Source organism: Falco naumanni, chromosome 4 (assembly GCF_017639655.2).
Source record: "Falco naumanni isolate bFalNau1 chromosome 4, bFalNau1.pat, whole genome shotgun sequence".
Lineage (NCBI taxonomy): Eukaryota > Metazoa > Chordata > Aves > Falconiformes > Falconidae > Falco > Falco naumanni.
This window is the reverse complement of record NC_054057.1, coordinates 65384312-65399503: the sequence shown is the minus strand read 5'-3', so window position 1 is coordinate 65399503 and position 15192 is coordinate 65384312. Positions and strand designations below refer to the sequence as shown.

At 51.0% G+C, this 15192-nt stretch overlaps 2 protein-coding genes across 8 annotated transcripts in view; one reads left to right on the top strand and one right to left on the bottom strand.

Annotated features, from left to right (window-relative positions):
• The window catches only part of DOT1L (DOT1 like histone lysine methyltransferase), a 76477-nt gene extending 64975 nt beyond the window's left edge, over window positions 1-11502 (top strand). For 5 of the 7 annotated variants that reach the window (XM_040591843.1, XM_040591841.1, XM_040591838.1 and 2 more), the window contains one exon: window positions 876-11502. In XM_040591843.1, coding sequence (XP_040447777.1) covers window positions 876-1465 — 590 coding nt within the window. In that variant the 3' untranslated portion in view covers window positions 1466-11502. The remainder of the gene's footprint in view (window positions 1-875) is intronic. The other 2 variants (XM_040591839.1, XM_040591845.1) reach the window with 2 other exon arrangements.
• Window positions 10407-15192, bottom strand: part of PLEKHJ1 (pleckstrin homology domain containing J1) — an 18802-nt gene continuing 14016 nt past the window's right edge. The window contains exon 6 of the mRNA XM_040591846.1: window positions 10407-15034. Coding sequence (XP_040447780.1) covers window positions 14969-15034 — 66 coding nt within the window. The 3' untranslated portion in view covers window positions 10407-14968. The remainder of the gene's footprint in view (window positions 15035-15192) is intronic.

Below are 15192 nucleotides of genomic sequence, written 5' to 3'. Positions count from 1 at the left end.
TTCAGATGTTGCTGTGTTGGAACCAACTTAGGTCTGCCTGCAGGTAAAGGATTTAACTTGTCCTGGTACCAAGTTAAGGATCTCTAACTTGTCAACTTGAGTAAAGGTTGAGGTTAGGCCTCGAATGGATGTAGCATGATCCAGGAAGAGTAAAACATCAGTGCCTCTTCAGAGGAGATGGTGTTGGGAATTGCGTAGCATTCTGGCTCCGGAATGGACACAAAAGGCATTTCTTTGCCAGGAGGGGCAATGCCATATGCACCTTGCACTTCTGGGATCCTGCACAGCCTTGGCTTCTGTGGCCCAGACCAGAGACAAGCTGGCAGGGCTAGAAGATAGCCTGAACCTGCTGTTACTAAGTGTCCAGGGCAGTTTTTCTTACCTGTCCATAATCATTCAGGCACCATGTCGGGAAATCCTAACTCTCACATCTCTCAGCACATAGATTTGCTGGAAATACAATCTCCCCTCTGCTGCCCTGTAAGTGGGAAAGCAGGAGGGTGGGGAGGGAAGAGCAGCAGTTTGAGTCTTCAGATAAACAACTCTAGAGACCACGTAATCTCATCAAAAGTCTACCCCTGTGGTAGAGAACTGACAGTTCTTGGGTCTGACCATTTTTCCTCGTGGCATTTAGAGGTTGGCAGTAGGAAAGGTAAGTGAAATCTTTTGTACCTCCTGGCCTGCACCATTATCTCTCATTGCTTGCTGCCTTCTCATGCTGCATATTTTTGTATGGGGCTGTAACTATTATAATTTTGCTTTTTTTCCTTTTTTTTTGTTGTTTTGTTTTTTTGCTTTTTTGTTTTGTTTCTCTTGTCGCTTGAGACCGTACAAAGCCCATCTGTTGAAGCTGAGTTTTTCTCTCCTGTTTGCAGGTATTTTTAACCATGCGGTGCCTTCTGCCTCCTCTCCTCATCAATTTGGAGCCAGTTTCAGCAGCAGTGCTGTCTCTAGCAGCACAGTGCTAAGCTTAAACCCTCTGCAGGCTGTTGCCAGCACCTCATCCTCATCTTTCCCACCCCCTTCCTCTAATTTAGTAACATCTAGTGAGACTAGATCTGCTCAGCACCTCAACAGAGCGCCAGTGCAATCTGTTTTCCATTCCCCTCCGCCCCCTCCTAACGTTTCATTGCCCCCACCTCCTCCATTACTTGCTTCTAACTCCGAGCCTGCGCTTCTGCAGAACCTGCCATCCATCCCACCCAGTGAAGCTTTTTTGCCATCCTCTTCTGCTGCTTCTGTCCAGTCTGCTAATGCTTCTTTGTCTATTAAGCTAGCTTCTCTCCAGCACAAAACCTCCCGCCCCTCCTTTACAGTCCATCACCCGCCTCTGCCCCGTTTGGCGCTGGCACAGTCCGCGCCCATGATCACGCAGTCCAACGCAGCTGGCACGTCCGCTATGTGGGTTACACTTGGCATGCAGTCTCCTTATGCTTCGCACCTTTCTGGGGTTAAGCCACGATAAAGAGCTTGCTTAGCTAACAGTTCTTATTTTGTAAGGTAAGGCTAGAGAAAAAAAAAGAGGAGTTTTGTACAAGATGCTGAATGATGCTTCTTCCTTTTCAGAGACAGGTTGGGGTTGGGCCCTGTGAAACATTAAAATGTGGGAAGCAGATAATCTGACGGCAGAGGATGGAGAGTCTTAACACTCTCTGTTCTGGGAGTCAGGATTTCTCGACAAAGAGTGCCCACCATCATACCTCTGGTCTGTCTCATCTGACGTTAGGATTATGTGCAGGTTGAGATTGCTTCATGAAAATGTCTATTTCTGAAGATCAGTAACGGGGAGGAAATGTCTATTTTTAAGTACGGTTTTATACACTTATTGGAAGTGGTTGTTGTCTACTTTGATTCCCCCTTCCCCTCTTCTTGCCCTCCGACGCAGACTGTTGCATCTCCACAAGTCCATGTTCGCATAGCGTTAGGACGCGTGATGGTGCTGCTTTGTGACTGCATGTGGCAACACGATGGTCTTGTTTTTATTGTCAGTCGACAACAGCTGCTCTAAATAATCATAAAGTTAAAAATCTCCAGGTTACAAGCTGCAGCTTTGTCTTGGAGAGTAAATGCACTGGTCTTGCGCTGCAGTTAATGTGCCCCCTGCATCGATGGAAAACACAGCTACAGGTAGCAAAGAAGGGGTGTGATTTATCTGTGCACTGCAGCTTTATTGGACTTGCCTGCTAGGGCAAACAGTAACAAACTCATCAGATGCTGTATTTATGCTCACTTGGCAATCACTGGCTTCCTGGGTAGATTGTGAATGAGAATACAGGGAATCTGCAGGGCCAGCTGCGGTCCGTGCTTCGTAGAGGCTGGGGTCATAGAAGAGAGGAGGGTTTCTGGAGACTGTACCCATTCTTACTGAAGCAGGTATTGAAATGTCTTCAGAGCGACTCCAGAATAAAGTGTACCACCACAGAGTTGGGTACTGTTGTTCCTGAAAATACTCTGTGGCATCCTGATGTAACAACTTGTGCTTGCGAAGTTCAATCAGTCTGTTGGGCCCCGGAGCTTGCTCCGTGCTTTTCTTGTAGGTCTTTGCTGTTGTTGCTGTTCACTGATACCAAAGCTGCATACAATATATGGTTGAATACTCTTTGCTGCTTATAAAACGTATGACTCAATTACAATATACCTGAGAGATTCTTTTGACTGCGCATTGTGTATAGTGTCTTCATCATCACATTGCTCCACAGACACGAACAAATCCTCATTAGGCTTTTGTGAGGCACGTAAGTATTACCTCCGTCCTTCTGTACGGGGAAGTGATGCTGAGGAGTTTGGAGCAATGTGGTCCCTGTGTGCCGGTGGAGACCCAACAGCGTGATGTGCTTACGGAAGGGGCTTGGAAGGCCCCGAACAGAAACCAGATGGGGGAGAAGGGGTGAGGAGGGTTAGGCTCGGGGCTTTGTGTACATGGGCGACTCAAGTGTGAAAGCCGCCTGCTGAAGTTGCCTTACCTGGAACTGCGGCTGTATTGGGCCAGGCTCCCTGCTCTTGGGTATGGTGGCCCCTATCACAAAAAGGTTCTGAGCAAAGTAGGCAAGGCACAGAAGTGACGTGTGGAGAAAAGGGGATGACAAAGCTGGATTGTGGAGCAAATGAGCAGAAATGATGCTGCTGGGAGCTGGTGTGTGACGGACATACCGTAGTTGCGGTCCTGTGCCCTGTGACTCTTGAACCGTATGCCAAGTGCTTGGGCAGTTTCATTGACTTTGGTGTGAATACGTGTGTTCAGAGTCCCTGTGAACCAAAGCCGAATTCTGGAATCGGGGGCTAAACTAAACTGCTTTGCTTCTCCTAATGTTTCTCCCCCAGGGCAATAAAAAATTCCAAGCAGATTAGAGTGTGCTAGAAAAAGGTTGAGTGCTGAGTGGGGGAATGCTCCCCCCACACCCCTGAGGTCAGTCGCAGGAGGACAGAGTCCGATGTGGTCACACAGAGAAAGCTTTAAAAACTGCAACAGCCCGCGGGGCCCCGTGTCACTCCTGGAGGCATCCTTTCTGTCTAATTGCAGTTGGGTCAGGAGTTGCTCCTTCTTTGCTGGCTAACGAGGTCTCGGAGAGATGTAGAAATGATTGACACGTCTAACACACAGCAGATTTTTGTCTTTTATTTAGATGAGTCTCTTCCTCTCCTCCTGTTGTGCAGGTAACTAGGATTTCTACCTCAACCCAATGTGACCTATGCAAGGACAACGTGGACCAACTTCACTCGGCTTCCACTGAAAGGTGCTCACCTGGCCTGTGCAGGGGTTTCTACTCTCTTACTACTGGGCAAAATAAAAACATAAAAAGACCTAAACGACAGAGAAAATATTTACTGTGAATCTGAGTAAAAAAAGAAAAAAGAAAAAAAAAAGGCAAAAGAAATGCTTAAAGCTCCAGTTTGTATTGTTGATAGTTTAGATAAAGTATTTATCTTTTTTTAAAGTGAAAACAATTTTGACTTATTTTATTCCACCTAGAATCATAAATACAACTTATAATTAAATTCTCTGAATAATAAAGGACTGGCACACCAGCAGAGATGTAAAGAGCCTCCTCTTGGTGCTATTTCACCCGTCAGAACTGTGCCTCCGGTTTGAATCCTTGGTGCTGAATTTGGAGGGTTGACCAATGCCAAACCCAGTTCTCGGAAAGGTCTGCAGTTTATTTATTCAACTTACTCTGTTCATATACCAAAATCCGCCTGGTTGGCAGCAGCGTGAGCTACAGAGAAAGGCAGTCTTCTATTTTGAAAATCAAAATCTCATTTTGATTTTAATTGGAATGGAGCCGGGCGCCCTGTTAACGGGGTGGTTTTTCATTGCATTTGTGACGAACGAGCACCCAGTCTTCCCCTCTGGGGTGGCAGATGGAGAGCCTGGGGTGGCCCAGGCGAGCTTGGCCAGCGCAGGCACGGGCTGAACAAAAGAAATCCAGGTCCTGCCCCGTTGAACTACTTCGCTGGGCCGTTTGCAGTTGCTGGTGGCACTCAAGTCACTGTGAATTCTGGTAGCGAGTCTGGTAACTTGTTTTGTGCTGGCGTTGGCATATGAACAGGGTGTGTAATCACTGGTATTGGTCAGGCCCGTTTTACCACCGTTGGGAAGACTGAACATAGCGCGTCTGTACTGGTGCAGGTAGCAGATTTTCTCAGCTTGTTGGTTTTTTTTTGTTCCAAGTACAATGTATTTTGTTAGTAGGGTTTTGATACTTGATTCAGAAATGGGTTAGCAGTGTGCATTTGTTGACGAAGTGCATTTTGCTTTTGTATTTTTTTGCTTTTAAGTAGGTCTAAATGGTAGTTCACAAAAACACCACAATCTAGCTTACCGTGCTGCCACACTATCAAACTGGTGCAGTTAATTGTATTGTGACTTGGTGTTCTGTGTACAGAAAGCGCTGCTCCGAGCAGCGGCTGTATTTTATAGAGATGTGATGAAAAATTATAAATTTCATATACTTTATTTCATTTATTTTTTAGATTGTACAATGCACAGTAAACTTGTAAAAACTTATTTATTCGAGTGCACAAAGTGAGGAGAAGGATGATCCATTCAGTAGAAATCACGCTGGTCTGTAGTTCAGACTGGACCAAGCACCAGGAAAGGAAACTACAGTAGAAGAAGGGGAATTGCAACAGCAAGATGACTAGAGGAGAAACACAGTTAGGCTTTGGGAAACGGCTGCCTGCTAGCCCGGGCACTCACTGTCCTTGAATCCCTTCTAGGTCGCTAGTGCTCCCTAGGGAGTCTCCCGCCTCCAGCCGTCGGGCATTTGCCTCAGAGCCGAGCCCTGCTGTACCAGCCACCTGACGGAGCATCCCCTGGGCACAGAAAGCTGGGCTGAACGCCTTGGCTGTTCAACTCCTGCCTCTGTGTTTGAAGTAGGCGAGGTACCTCTGCCCTTGGGCACTCTCTCCTGCTGCCTGGATCCGGGAGGAATGGTCGCGAGCGCCATGCTGGCCGTGTTCCCGAGAGTGGCGCGGGCGAGGTGCCGCAGCCCTCTGCAGGCTTCGGTTTAGCCTTTTTCCCTGTACCTGGCGATCTTAGTAGAGTTTTAGGACAAAGTGCAGTTATTTTGTTGATTCCTAAGTGTGTCTTCCCTAGGCAGCCCTTGTGCGCAGAAACGATCTAACTTGGCCGCCTTGCTCACTGGAAAGGGAAGGGATTGATAGCCGCTGGAAACGAGGGACGTTTCGGAACTGGTTTCTGCTTTGTGTGTGGGAGAGGACAGCGGTGCGCCCTGCTGAGTTACTAACAGCAAGATGAAAACCTGGAAAAGGGCAAAAATGCTCCAAGGGTGACAGCTGAGGAACAGCCAGTAGCTTCTAGTAGAAGCCGTACACAGTGTATGTCCTGGAATCCAGGAAGACAATGTAACCCAGATGTTTTGCAGCTGGGACGTGGGCAGCTCCAGCTTCTTCCAGATCCTTGGGTTGACTAGAAGTTGCAGAGCTGCCTTAGCATCCTTCCCAGCACCCGGCGGAGTGCTCAGGTCTTTGAAGGCTTTAAACTGGTGGGCTGTGCCTGAGCGATTGCTGGAGGGGCAGCAGCCTTAATTACATCTCCCCCCTATCATTTATATCCCTGATGAGAGAGATGGGGAAATACAAGTAAGAAGCTCTTAATCGCTCTGCTTTTATAAGATCCTCTTCTGAAAAGGGACCAAGAGCCAGTGCTCCTCAGACCTCTTGTGCCCCCCTTCATCCCAAATTGCAGAAGACTTGCAGTGAGACGACTCGCCATCACTTGTTCCGTGAGGGGAACGTTTGCCTGTGCTCGTGTGCGAGGTGCTGACAGGACACGAGCAAAGGTGCCCGGTGGGGAAGGAGCTGACTCGCAGGGCTCTGGGGAACCTGCCGTGCTTGCCGGTGCCTGCTAGAGGACCATCACCCAGCTGGCTCCCAGCACTCCTCTGCTGAAGAGGATGGCCGGTCCATGTTGTGGGAATGACGCGCTTTGTCCCAAGGTTCGTAGGATTTCAGGGATTGGCGCCTGGTGAGCAGGATGGAGCTGTCAGACAGGGTTTGGTGCTGGGCTTGGCACTGTTAGCCTTACAGTTGGACTTCATGGTCTTGGAGGTCTTGGCCAACCTAAATGGTTTTGTGACCCTTCAGAGCAAAGACCCCAGGCAAGGAGCTGGTCATCTGCCCGCCGGTGGGTGTTGTGGAAAAGCAAAGCCCCCGCTGTCCCTCAGCATCACCTGTGAGCGCGGTGGTCATCGGCGGTCAGCGGTGTCCATGCGGGACGTGCTGGCAAGCAGCCATCGGGCTGGTAGCACGAGCCCGCTGGCTGCAGCTGGGCACATGTCGGCTCTCAAAATGTTTTCAGCTACCCAGGATTTTGGAGTCTCTGACTCTCCAGCTGTCACCTGGGAAGGCCAAAGGAAACAGGTGCTGACCCGGGAATAAACGCCCGGCTGCGATGTGCTTGAAAGGGGCTCAGGCTGCTGGCCAACCTGCTGAGCATCTGCTTCAGCCTCCCAGGGTCCCTTGGGACCGGGCCTTCATCTACCTCTGCGTTGCTCCCAGTGACCCGATGTCTCCATCTTGGCCACCCGTGCTGCAGGAGCCTGGAGCTGCTCTGGCTTTGCCAGCGTCTTCCACCCATGCCTGGCACCGTTGGCACCTTCACCCTGCCACGCATGGTGTGACCACAGCGCTTCACTGGTGCTAATCTAAATACTGCATTGTCATCCCCAGTGAGATGCACTTCCAGGAAGGTGCCTGATAAGCTGATGCTTCCAGGGAGCAGCGCTGAGCTGGGAACCGGGCGAGCGCAGCTTTGGGATCACTTTGGTAGAATTGCCTGAGCCGGGGATGTGGTTGCCAAGGGATTTGTCTTGTTGCCTTCCCTGCTCCCTGGCCTTTCATTGCTTTGTCATAAGATCAGGCGAGTTCAGCTCGTTTCTCCTCTCTGTGAAACGGGGAAAGATTTACCTTGCTGTCGGGTTGCTGAAGGAATATTTTGGAGATGTTATGGTCTGATCATACGGTCACAAGAATAAGACCCTCGTGACTCTCCTGTAGGAGCACTGTGCCAGAGGTCTGAAACCTGTTTTCAATAATTGGAGATACTTCTGAGTAATCAAAGCCAAACAGCCAGTTCCAAAAAGGAATTCCTTCTGCTTTACCACATCCTGCTGGGTCCGGTTGTTCCGTGGCTGTCACACATGTTCCTTCTCCTCCACACCACTGCTGCCAGTAAGGGGCTCATCAGGAAGCTAAAATACATCTTGTAGCACATATGTTGCCAAAAAAAAAAAGGAACTTCCTGAGCATTGGGCTGAGCAAAACCTGTGCCTGGCTGCTAAATGTCAGCCTTGAGGAACAAGCCTTGTGTGATCTTCCTTCTTTGGTGGTTTGCTACCTCCGGCTGGCGCTTGCCGGGCTTGATCTGCCGAGACCTGCCGTGCTGCAGAGCTGGGAGTGCTCCATTAATTCTTCCATTAGCCAGAGGTGTGTGGGGCATGCGGCAGTTGGATTTCTCTGCTTTTTTTGTAGCTGAGGGAGAAATTGGGAAGCGTTGCTGGAGGACGGAGAGACTTGGGCTGCTGAGAGCGAGCTGGTGGACAGGGTGGTGGGGAAGGTCGAGCTCTCCCTGCGTCGCCGCTTGTTTTGGTGCAAAAGAGGCTGTTTCCTTGCAGGAGCTGTGGATCACTCTGGATAATCGTAATGATGGGAGACGTCTTCACTTCTCTCAGTTCAGGTTGTGGATGCAATGGGAGAGAGGTGAAGGGAAGCTGCCAGCCACAGGGAGTGCAGCGCGTCCTGCCCGTACGTGACATTTGGAGGCAGAGTCACCGGCTCGGACTAGTTTCTTCTAATAGCAGGAACTCGTGTCTCCTTGACCAAGCATAGAAATACTTTTCTTATGCTTCCATATTATTTTCTTCCTTCCTAGTGGTGACAGCCGCTTTATCTTTTAGTGCACAGTGGGTGCTTAGCCAGGGCTGCGGAGCCTGTGCTCCCGGCCAGGACTCGCCAAGGTACCCCAGGCAGGAAGGCTGCGGTACTTGATCCTGAGGGATCTACTAGTCACTGGTTTTGTGAATCGAGCTTTCAAATCCCCAGGACTTGACGCTTCTCAGCCTGAAACTCACCCAACTGTTTGTCACTCTTGGTTACTTAATCTCAAAGTGTTGAGTAGCTTTCTTCTTTAGGCAAACAGCGCTTGAGCAAGTCACTTCCTCGTTTGCCGTCTGCTGCTCCAATAGATTTCAGGCCTGATGGTTCCGTTGACTTGAATAGCATTTTGGCATGGAGGATCCCTTCAGTACCGCTTGGCCACCGTGGCTGGTTGGGGTGGCCGCGTGGCTTGGCACAGTGTGGCCAGGCGTGTGGCTGTGTGCACGTCGGTTCCTACCGTCCCCCCCCGGCCGGGGGAGCGCTCCCTCCCAGAGCTGCTGACGATGCTTCTTCAGCCTCCTCCTCTGGGACTGGACTGGGACCTTTAAAGGCCCCTTCCGACCAAACTACTCTGTCGTTCTGTGGTTCCTTGTACAGATGTTTGGGGATAGTTGCTTTGCATGGGAAGATACATGGGAGGGGGGTGATGGGGAGGAGATGGGTGCGAGCGAGCCAGCTCCGCTATTCAGTGCACAAACGCAGCGGGGCTACAACAGCGTTTGCCGGCCGGGTGCTCCGCACCACACTGGATTTACTCCCGTGGTGATCAGGTTCTGTCTCATCCCAGCCTTCCCTGCTGCGGAGGCTGTATCTTCCTGTCCTGCTGGGCTTCCCCTTCTGGGAGAAGGTCTTTTATTCTGGAGTAACGAGGTCATGGACAGGCAGCTTGGGGTCGCCTCCGGGGACCTGTGTGGTTTGATTCTTGCTAGGATTGTGTATTTAGAAAGCAGCATCTGCTCCCCCATCCCATTATTTTTCCACTTGGAAGAGAGTTCCAGCAGAGGAGAGGCTGAGCGGGGAGAGCACCGGCAGAGCTGGGATCTGCAGTGGGGTGGGCTTGGCTCTCACTCAGGTGATGTTTTTTTTGTGGGACCCAGAGTCCCTGTGAGCAGTTTCAGGGCCAGTGTGCGCTTCCATCTCCACCGAGATCACGCAGGGGACTGTGTCTGTGGGCATGTTGGTGGCTCTGGCACGAGGACCGATGGGACCTGTGCCCTTGTGATGCTCCAGCAGCAGGGGCTTGGTGGCAGGAGAGGTTCCCTGTCCTGGAGGCAGCAGGATGGCTCTGCAGCACAGGGCACATGTCCATCCAGCCCTGCGGACTGTCCCCATCCAGCCCCACTGATGTCCCCCCCATATCACCAGAGGCTGCTCTGTCAGGTCCCTGCCCCGCTCAAGGCTTTGCTGCGTTGCTGGAAGGGGAGCGCTGGGAGCTCGTGTCCAAGCTGCTGCTCGTGACCCCCCTCCGGCGCAGCCCTCCCCGTGCCCCTTCCTCAGCCTCCGAGCACCGGGAACACGCAGCTCCCCCAGCCGGGTCCAGCCCTCGCTGGTGCCGGGTGGCTCTGGGCGACGGAGCCCTGTGTGTAACCCCGCAGCTCCGTGTTGGAACCAGCCCTTTAATACAGGTTGTGGAAGCCTGCAGGTTACGGCTGGGAGTTGGTTTTTCTTGTCGCGAGTCCCCCCGCCCGACACAGGCGACTGTCTTGAAAAATTCTGCTTTTGTTGTTTTGTCTGAGCCAAAACCGTCAAGAGGAATTAAGCAGTGGGAGCTCCCAACGATGGTTTCTTCAGTTAGGGCATGGCTGTTGTCCCACGGACTGCAAAGCCAGCAATCGCGTGTTTTATAAATCAGTTTGGGGAGAAGAAACTAGACAGTGTTTTTGTGAACTATCTTTGCAGCACTGAGGAAAAAATCACAATAATTGGCTTTTTTTTGGAAGCACGGATGTGTAGTCAGTGTACAAGTATTTGAAGTTTTATGGCTGTTTAAGACTTTCCCCCCCCCCCCCCCCCCCCCCCTCCTTTTTTTTGCTCCAACATTTCCGTAGCTTGCCTATCAGGTTTTCACTAAAAGATGGATTACCAGTTTTAAAAATGTTGTTGTGCCATATTTTATTTATCCTTCTGCATTTATAAATATATAAATATCTATTTAGACTGAATATTGATTGCAATAAAAGATGTTATTATTGTGAACTTCAGGGTTTAAACCAGAGACAAAAAAAAAATTGGAAATACTTCTCCAGTATATTCGCTGTTGGCAGCCCTCTTTCTGAAGAGGTTTTTTTGTTTTTCTAGTTTAAAAAACAAAATCACGTCTTAAATTTTTACAGTGCTAACCCTGAAGTTCTCAAGTTTGTGATCCTTTGGGTTTTTTTCAAGGTACATCTGGTTGCTTTTCTGGTGCGGTCAAATTATTCTTTAGGAAGGTCTTGTTTCTGGAGTTAATGATGAAAAGGTGGAATGGGTTGATCCATCCTGCTTGGCTTTTTTAACCTATTAATCTTTGAAGTGATCAATTTCAAATTAAAACCCAACTTCTTAGGTCTCTGTTCTACTTAAACTTTTTAGGAGTGAGAGCCTGCCCTCGCTGAGTGGGACTTGGATGGGGAAAGCAGTAGATTATGAGGTTGCTGTTGCTCAGGAATTGATTAGTAAACTTTTAACTACTAATAAAAATCCATTTTTCAATGGATTTTTTAAAAAACCCATTTTCTTAGAACAGTGATATGGGATGTTTCCTAGTGAATAGGAATTAGTTTATATAATTTAGCCTATTAAACTGAATTATTTAAAATTCAAACTTCCCCTAATTTATCTTTTTTTTGTTGTTTTTTTTTTTGTTTTGTTTTGGTTTTTTTTTATACTGGTAAGTTGTCCTGTCATTCCTTTCATTCTTCCATAGAAGTAGCGTGAATTCTTCTGGTGTGTATATATGTATGTATAATATATATATTTCCACCCTGCCTTTCTAATTCTCCACAATGTAAGAGTTAGTTTTTTCTCCCCTCCCTTCCACTTAATTTCTTGTGTCTTTACCTTGATTTGTAATTGAAACAATGCTTTGAAGTTTTGTCTTTATATTAAAGTGTATGTATTTTAATACACCGTACTGTTGTGGCGTTTCACTGCTTCAGCTGCCATGGGGACGAGCTGCTCTGGGGCATGGCTTTACCTGGTGGCACCGGTGGGCGCAGGCAGGGAGAGACACCCCCCCCCCCCGCTCTCCCCCCTCCCCACTTGTAGCCCTGGGAATGCTGAGGGCAGTTAAATTCTTGGGCTTTTTATGAGCCCTGGTGGCATTCCCCATTGACCCTTTTTGCCAGCAACCTCACTGGTATAATAAAACTGAACGCAGCCAGGTGACGTGTTTAAACTTTGGAAGCGGTGGCTGTAATGCTTTCCAAGCTCGTTCACCGTAAGCGTCTTAAAACAGGGTGAAGGTGCTGCTTCACCGCGGGCTTGCGTGGCTCTAGGCAGGTTCTGGCAGCTCCTTTCCCTGAGCACGTCCCTCACTCGAGCCACTGCCGTTAGCAAAAAGCCTCTCAATAAAATCCCACTGCAGGGCTGTGGGCAGCCGCCTGCCTTCCCCACACCGCTCCTCCTCATAGGACCGATGGCGCTGCCGCCGTTCCCGGTGCTGGGTGCAGCCACCCCTCCTCAGCCAAGGCTCTGGTTTCTTAGAACAGCTCTGACTGCCACCAAGATTAAAACAAGTTTTTATTGGAAATGTTCACTGTATAAAAGAGAAATGGCTTCAGTATGCTTTCAGGGAGCCTGTACGCAGCACTCGCTGCAACAGGGCACTGAAATACAAAAAGCACAGTGACCGGAGTGTGAAAAATGAACAATTATTTATAAATCACCAGCAGTTGATGCAGGTCTCAAAGTACCGTCTTCCCTTACTCCTGAAACCGAACCCAGTGTCCTAACGCTACTCTAGAAGTTGATTTAACCAAGTCACCGGGCCTGCCGCTGGCCCCGTAACTCTTCACAGCATTTGTCTTACATTCAGTTAAGAAATGCCATTGTCGCCTCTTAAATAAGTGTTGGGATTCTCTCTTGCTCACCCAACTGTTCCCCGTAACACCTGGATAAAATGCCCATTTGACGTACAGTGAAGATGAAGTGGGTGTCAGCTCTACCTCTAGGAGAGGATGCAAGCACATCTGGGAAGAGCACATCTGGGAAGGCACGGGGCTGAGAACCCTTTGCTGGCTACCAGTGGTGGCCAGCAGGCACGAGCGCCTCGCCGCAGCACCAGAACCTTGCTAGGAGTGACCCAGCATCCGCCACATTCCCAGAGTTTTGTTCCTATCCGGGCTGACTTTGCATATTGAAGAATCCCTAATGCTGCACCCTGGGGAACCGGGTTTGGACGTGGCCCTTCTGCCCCTGGAACTGGCTGGCAGCACTGGGGGAGGTGTTGGCCGCAGACAAGCCAGGGCTGAAGCCACAGTGCAGCGGGACCTGCCGTGGGGACCTGCGGCTGCCCAGCTCAGCTCGTGCTGTGAAGAGGAAAGAGTGGCCGCCAAGCCCCGTGCGTCCATCCGTCCTCTCTCGAGTGACCAAAGTCCCTTTTTCACAGTAAGTAAAAGCTGCTGCGCACCCCACCAGCGTGTCAGGACCATGCCCTGGCACTGAGGTAAAGCAGAGCAGGCTTGGGAGGATTAAAATGCACTTGAAAGTCATCTGAGGACACTAATTCCCTAAAGCTCAAGCTCTTGTGTGTTCCTGATTTTAATCCCTCCTTGCAGCTTCCACCAGTTGCCATCTGTCTTCAAAACCGCCCGGTTTTCTGCTTCCCCCCGCCCTGCCCTCGGCTCCCTACACAGGGCAGCTGCCCCTCTGCTTATTTTGGTAATTTCTGGAGCAAGCACCTGGAACAACTGAAGGGAAAGGGAGTGTTTGGGGAGGGAAAGGAAAAAAATCTTGGCTTTGAGATTAAACATGAAGCATCAGTGACATCTGCTGCACTCCTGGTACCCAGCAGCAGGAGGTCAAGAGGGGAGGCCAGGCCACTGAAGCTTGCAATACGGGCTCTCATTCCGGCATTAATTCCCAGCCGAAGAGGAAGAGACCTCATGCTTCCCTTCAAAGCCAGGTGATGGAGCAGGCTCTGCCCCACCTCACCGCCCGCTGGGAGCGGCACAGCCCCCCCACCAGCCAGCACGAACAAAGCTGGGGGCCACACACACCCCCTCCCCCTGCTCAGGCCAAGCCCTCCTGCTGCATGTACCTGCCCCAGTGGCAAGTCAAGTTCCTTCTGTCATCAGCCGCCTGACAGCATCACCTGGGGCCTTTCCTGGAGCTTTTCCTGGTCTAGTTCCAGGGGAGCTGCAGGGGTCAGGGAAGTGGGTCTCCTGAAGCCCTGGGTGCGGGTGGGGGGAGCGTCCTTCTGTCCCTCATCACTGGGCAGTTTTTGCAGAACCTTGAGGAAAGACACTGTCCCTAACGCTTCTCCCGAGGTTACGGCAGCCGTGGGGAAGGCAGCCCAGCTTCCCTGGCAGCTCTGACCTTGGCACACAGTTTTCTGGTCTTTCCCTTTGGATACTCCCAAAGGGGAGAACAGCTGCAGCTCAGGGAACGAAGGGTTTAGGCCCGGCTGTCACAGCTCCCTGGGTTTAACTTCTGCAGCCCCTGAAGCTCAAACATCCAGCCAACGTGGAGCAGTTCTATCTTTACAAACCTTCCATCTGGCTTTCCTCTGGGAAGCTGGAATAACTGCACAGCTTGGCCCAGCCCCCGGCATGGCAGCGGGAGGCAGGATCACGGCAGCGGGGAGGCAGGATCTCTCAGCCCTCTCTCAGCTCCCTTGTGCTTTGCAGCTTTGTCTAACATGTTTGTGACAGCGCTCTAATGCTCTGCAGCTTCACCAAGCCTCTAGGAATTAGCACCGCCTGCTCCAAGAAGGGAAAGGAAGAAAACAACCCCCAGAGGCAGGCGCCAGTGGACACAACGCAGGGCAGTGGGTGTCCCCCATCAGCTGACCCCGTGCTGAGCCCCCCCCCCCCGTTAATGGAAGGCTTCCCACTCCTCCTGGCTCACAGCTTGGCCATCAGGCTCCGGGTTTGGGCAACCAAAACGGCTTTGTGATGAACAGAGGAGGGCGTGACAGGGTTAACCCTGCACGCACAGCCCTGCAACGGTGGGAGCATCCTCTTACAGCAAGGGGATGAACAACCAACCCTCCATGGCTCCCTTGGGAAGATCCTGAGCAGGAATGGCTGCGTAGCTCCTGCAGGAGGGACAGGGAGGAAGAGGAGGGCTAGAGCAGCAGGAGCTCTGCACTGCCCCCTCCTCTGCTCTCCCTGGGAGCCAGGGTGGTTCCACGCCTGCCGTGTCAGCAGCAGTTCCGACTGGCTGCCTCCACAGCTGGGGCAAGTGGGAATGTGCAATGAAATCCCTTTTAAAAAAAATCATACAAAATTATTTGGCTAATAAATTAAAAAGTCACTTGGTCACTGCTGTGGGGAACTGCTGCTGTTCTTCCCCGGGGTGGGGGGGGCCTTGGGGGTGACCCTCCAGGGTGAGCCTGGGGCCAGAAGCTCGGTCAGCCCAGGCGAGGGGTTTACTGCTTGCGTGTTCCCAGCTGGAAGCGCGCTTCCTCAGAGATCCCGTACTGCTCCAGGGGGTCCTGCGGCAAGAGCACAGTGAAGGCGCCAGTGAGATGGGGGGCCGGTGGGACCCTCCCTCAACCAGCCTGTGGGCTGGGGCTGGGTGCCGATCCCCATCATGTGCCGGATTTACCCCAGCTCAGCCCCCAGCTGCTGTTTCTGGTACAGCAAGTCAAGC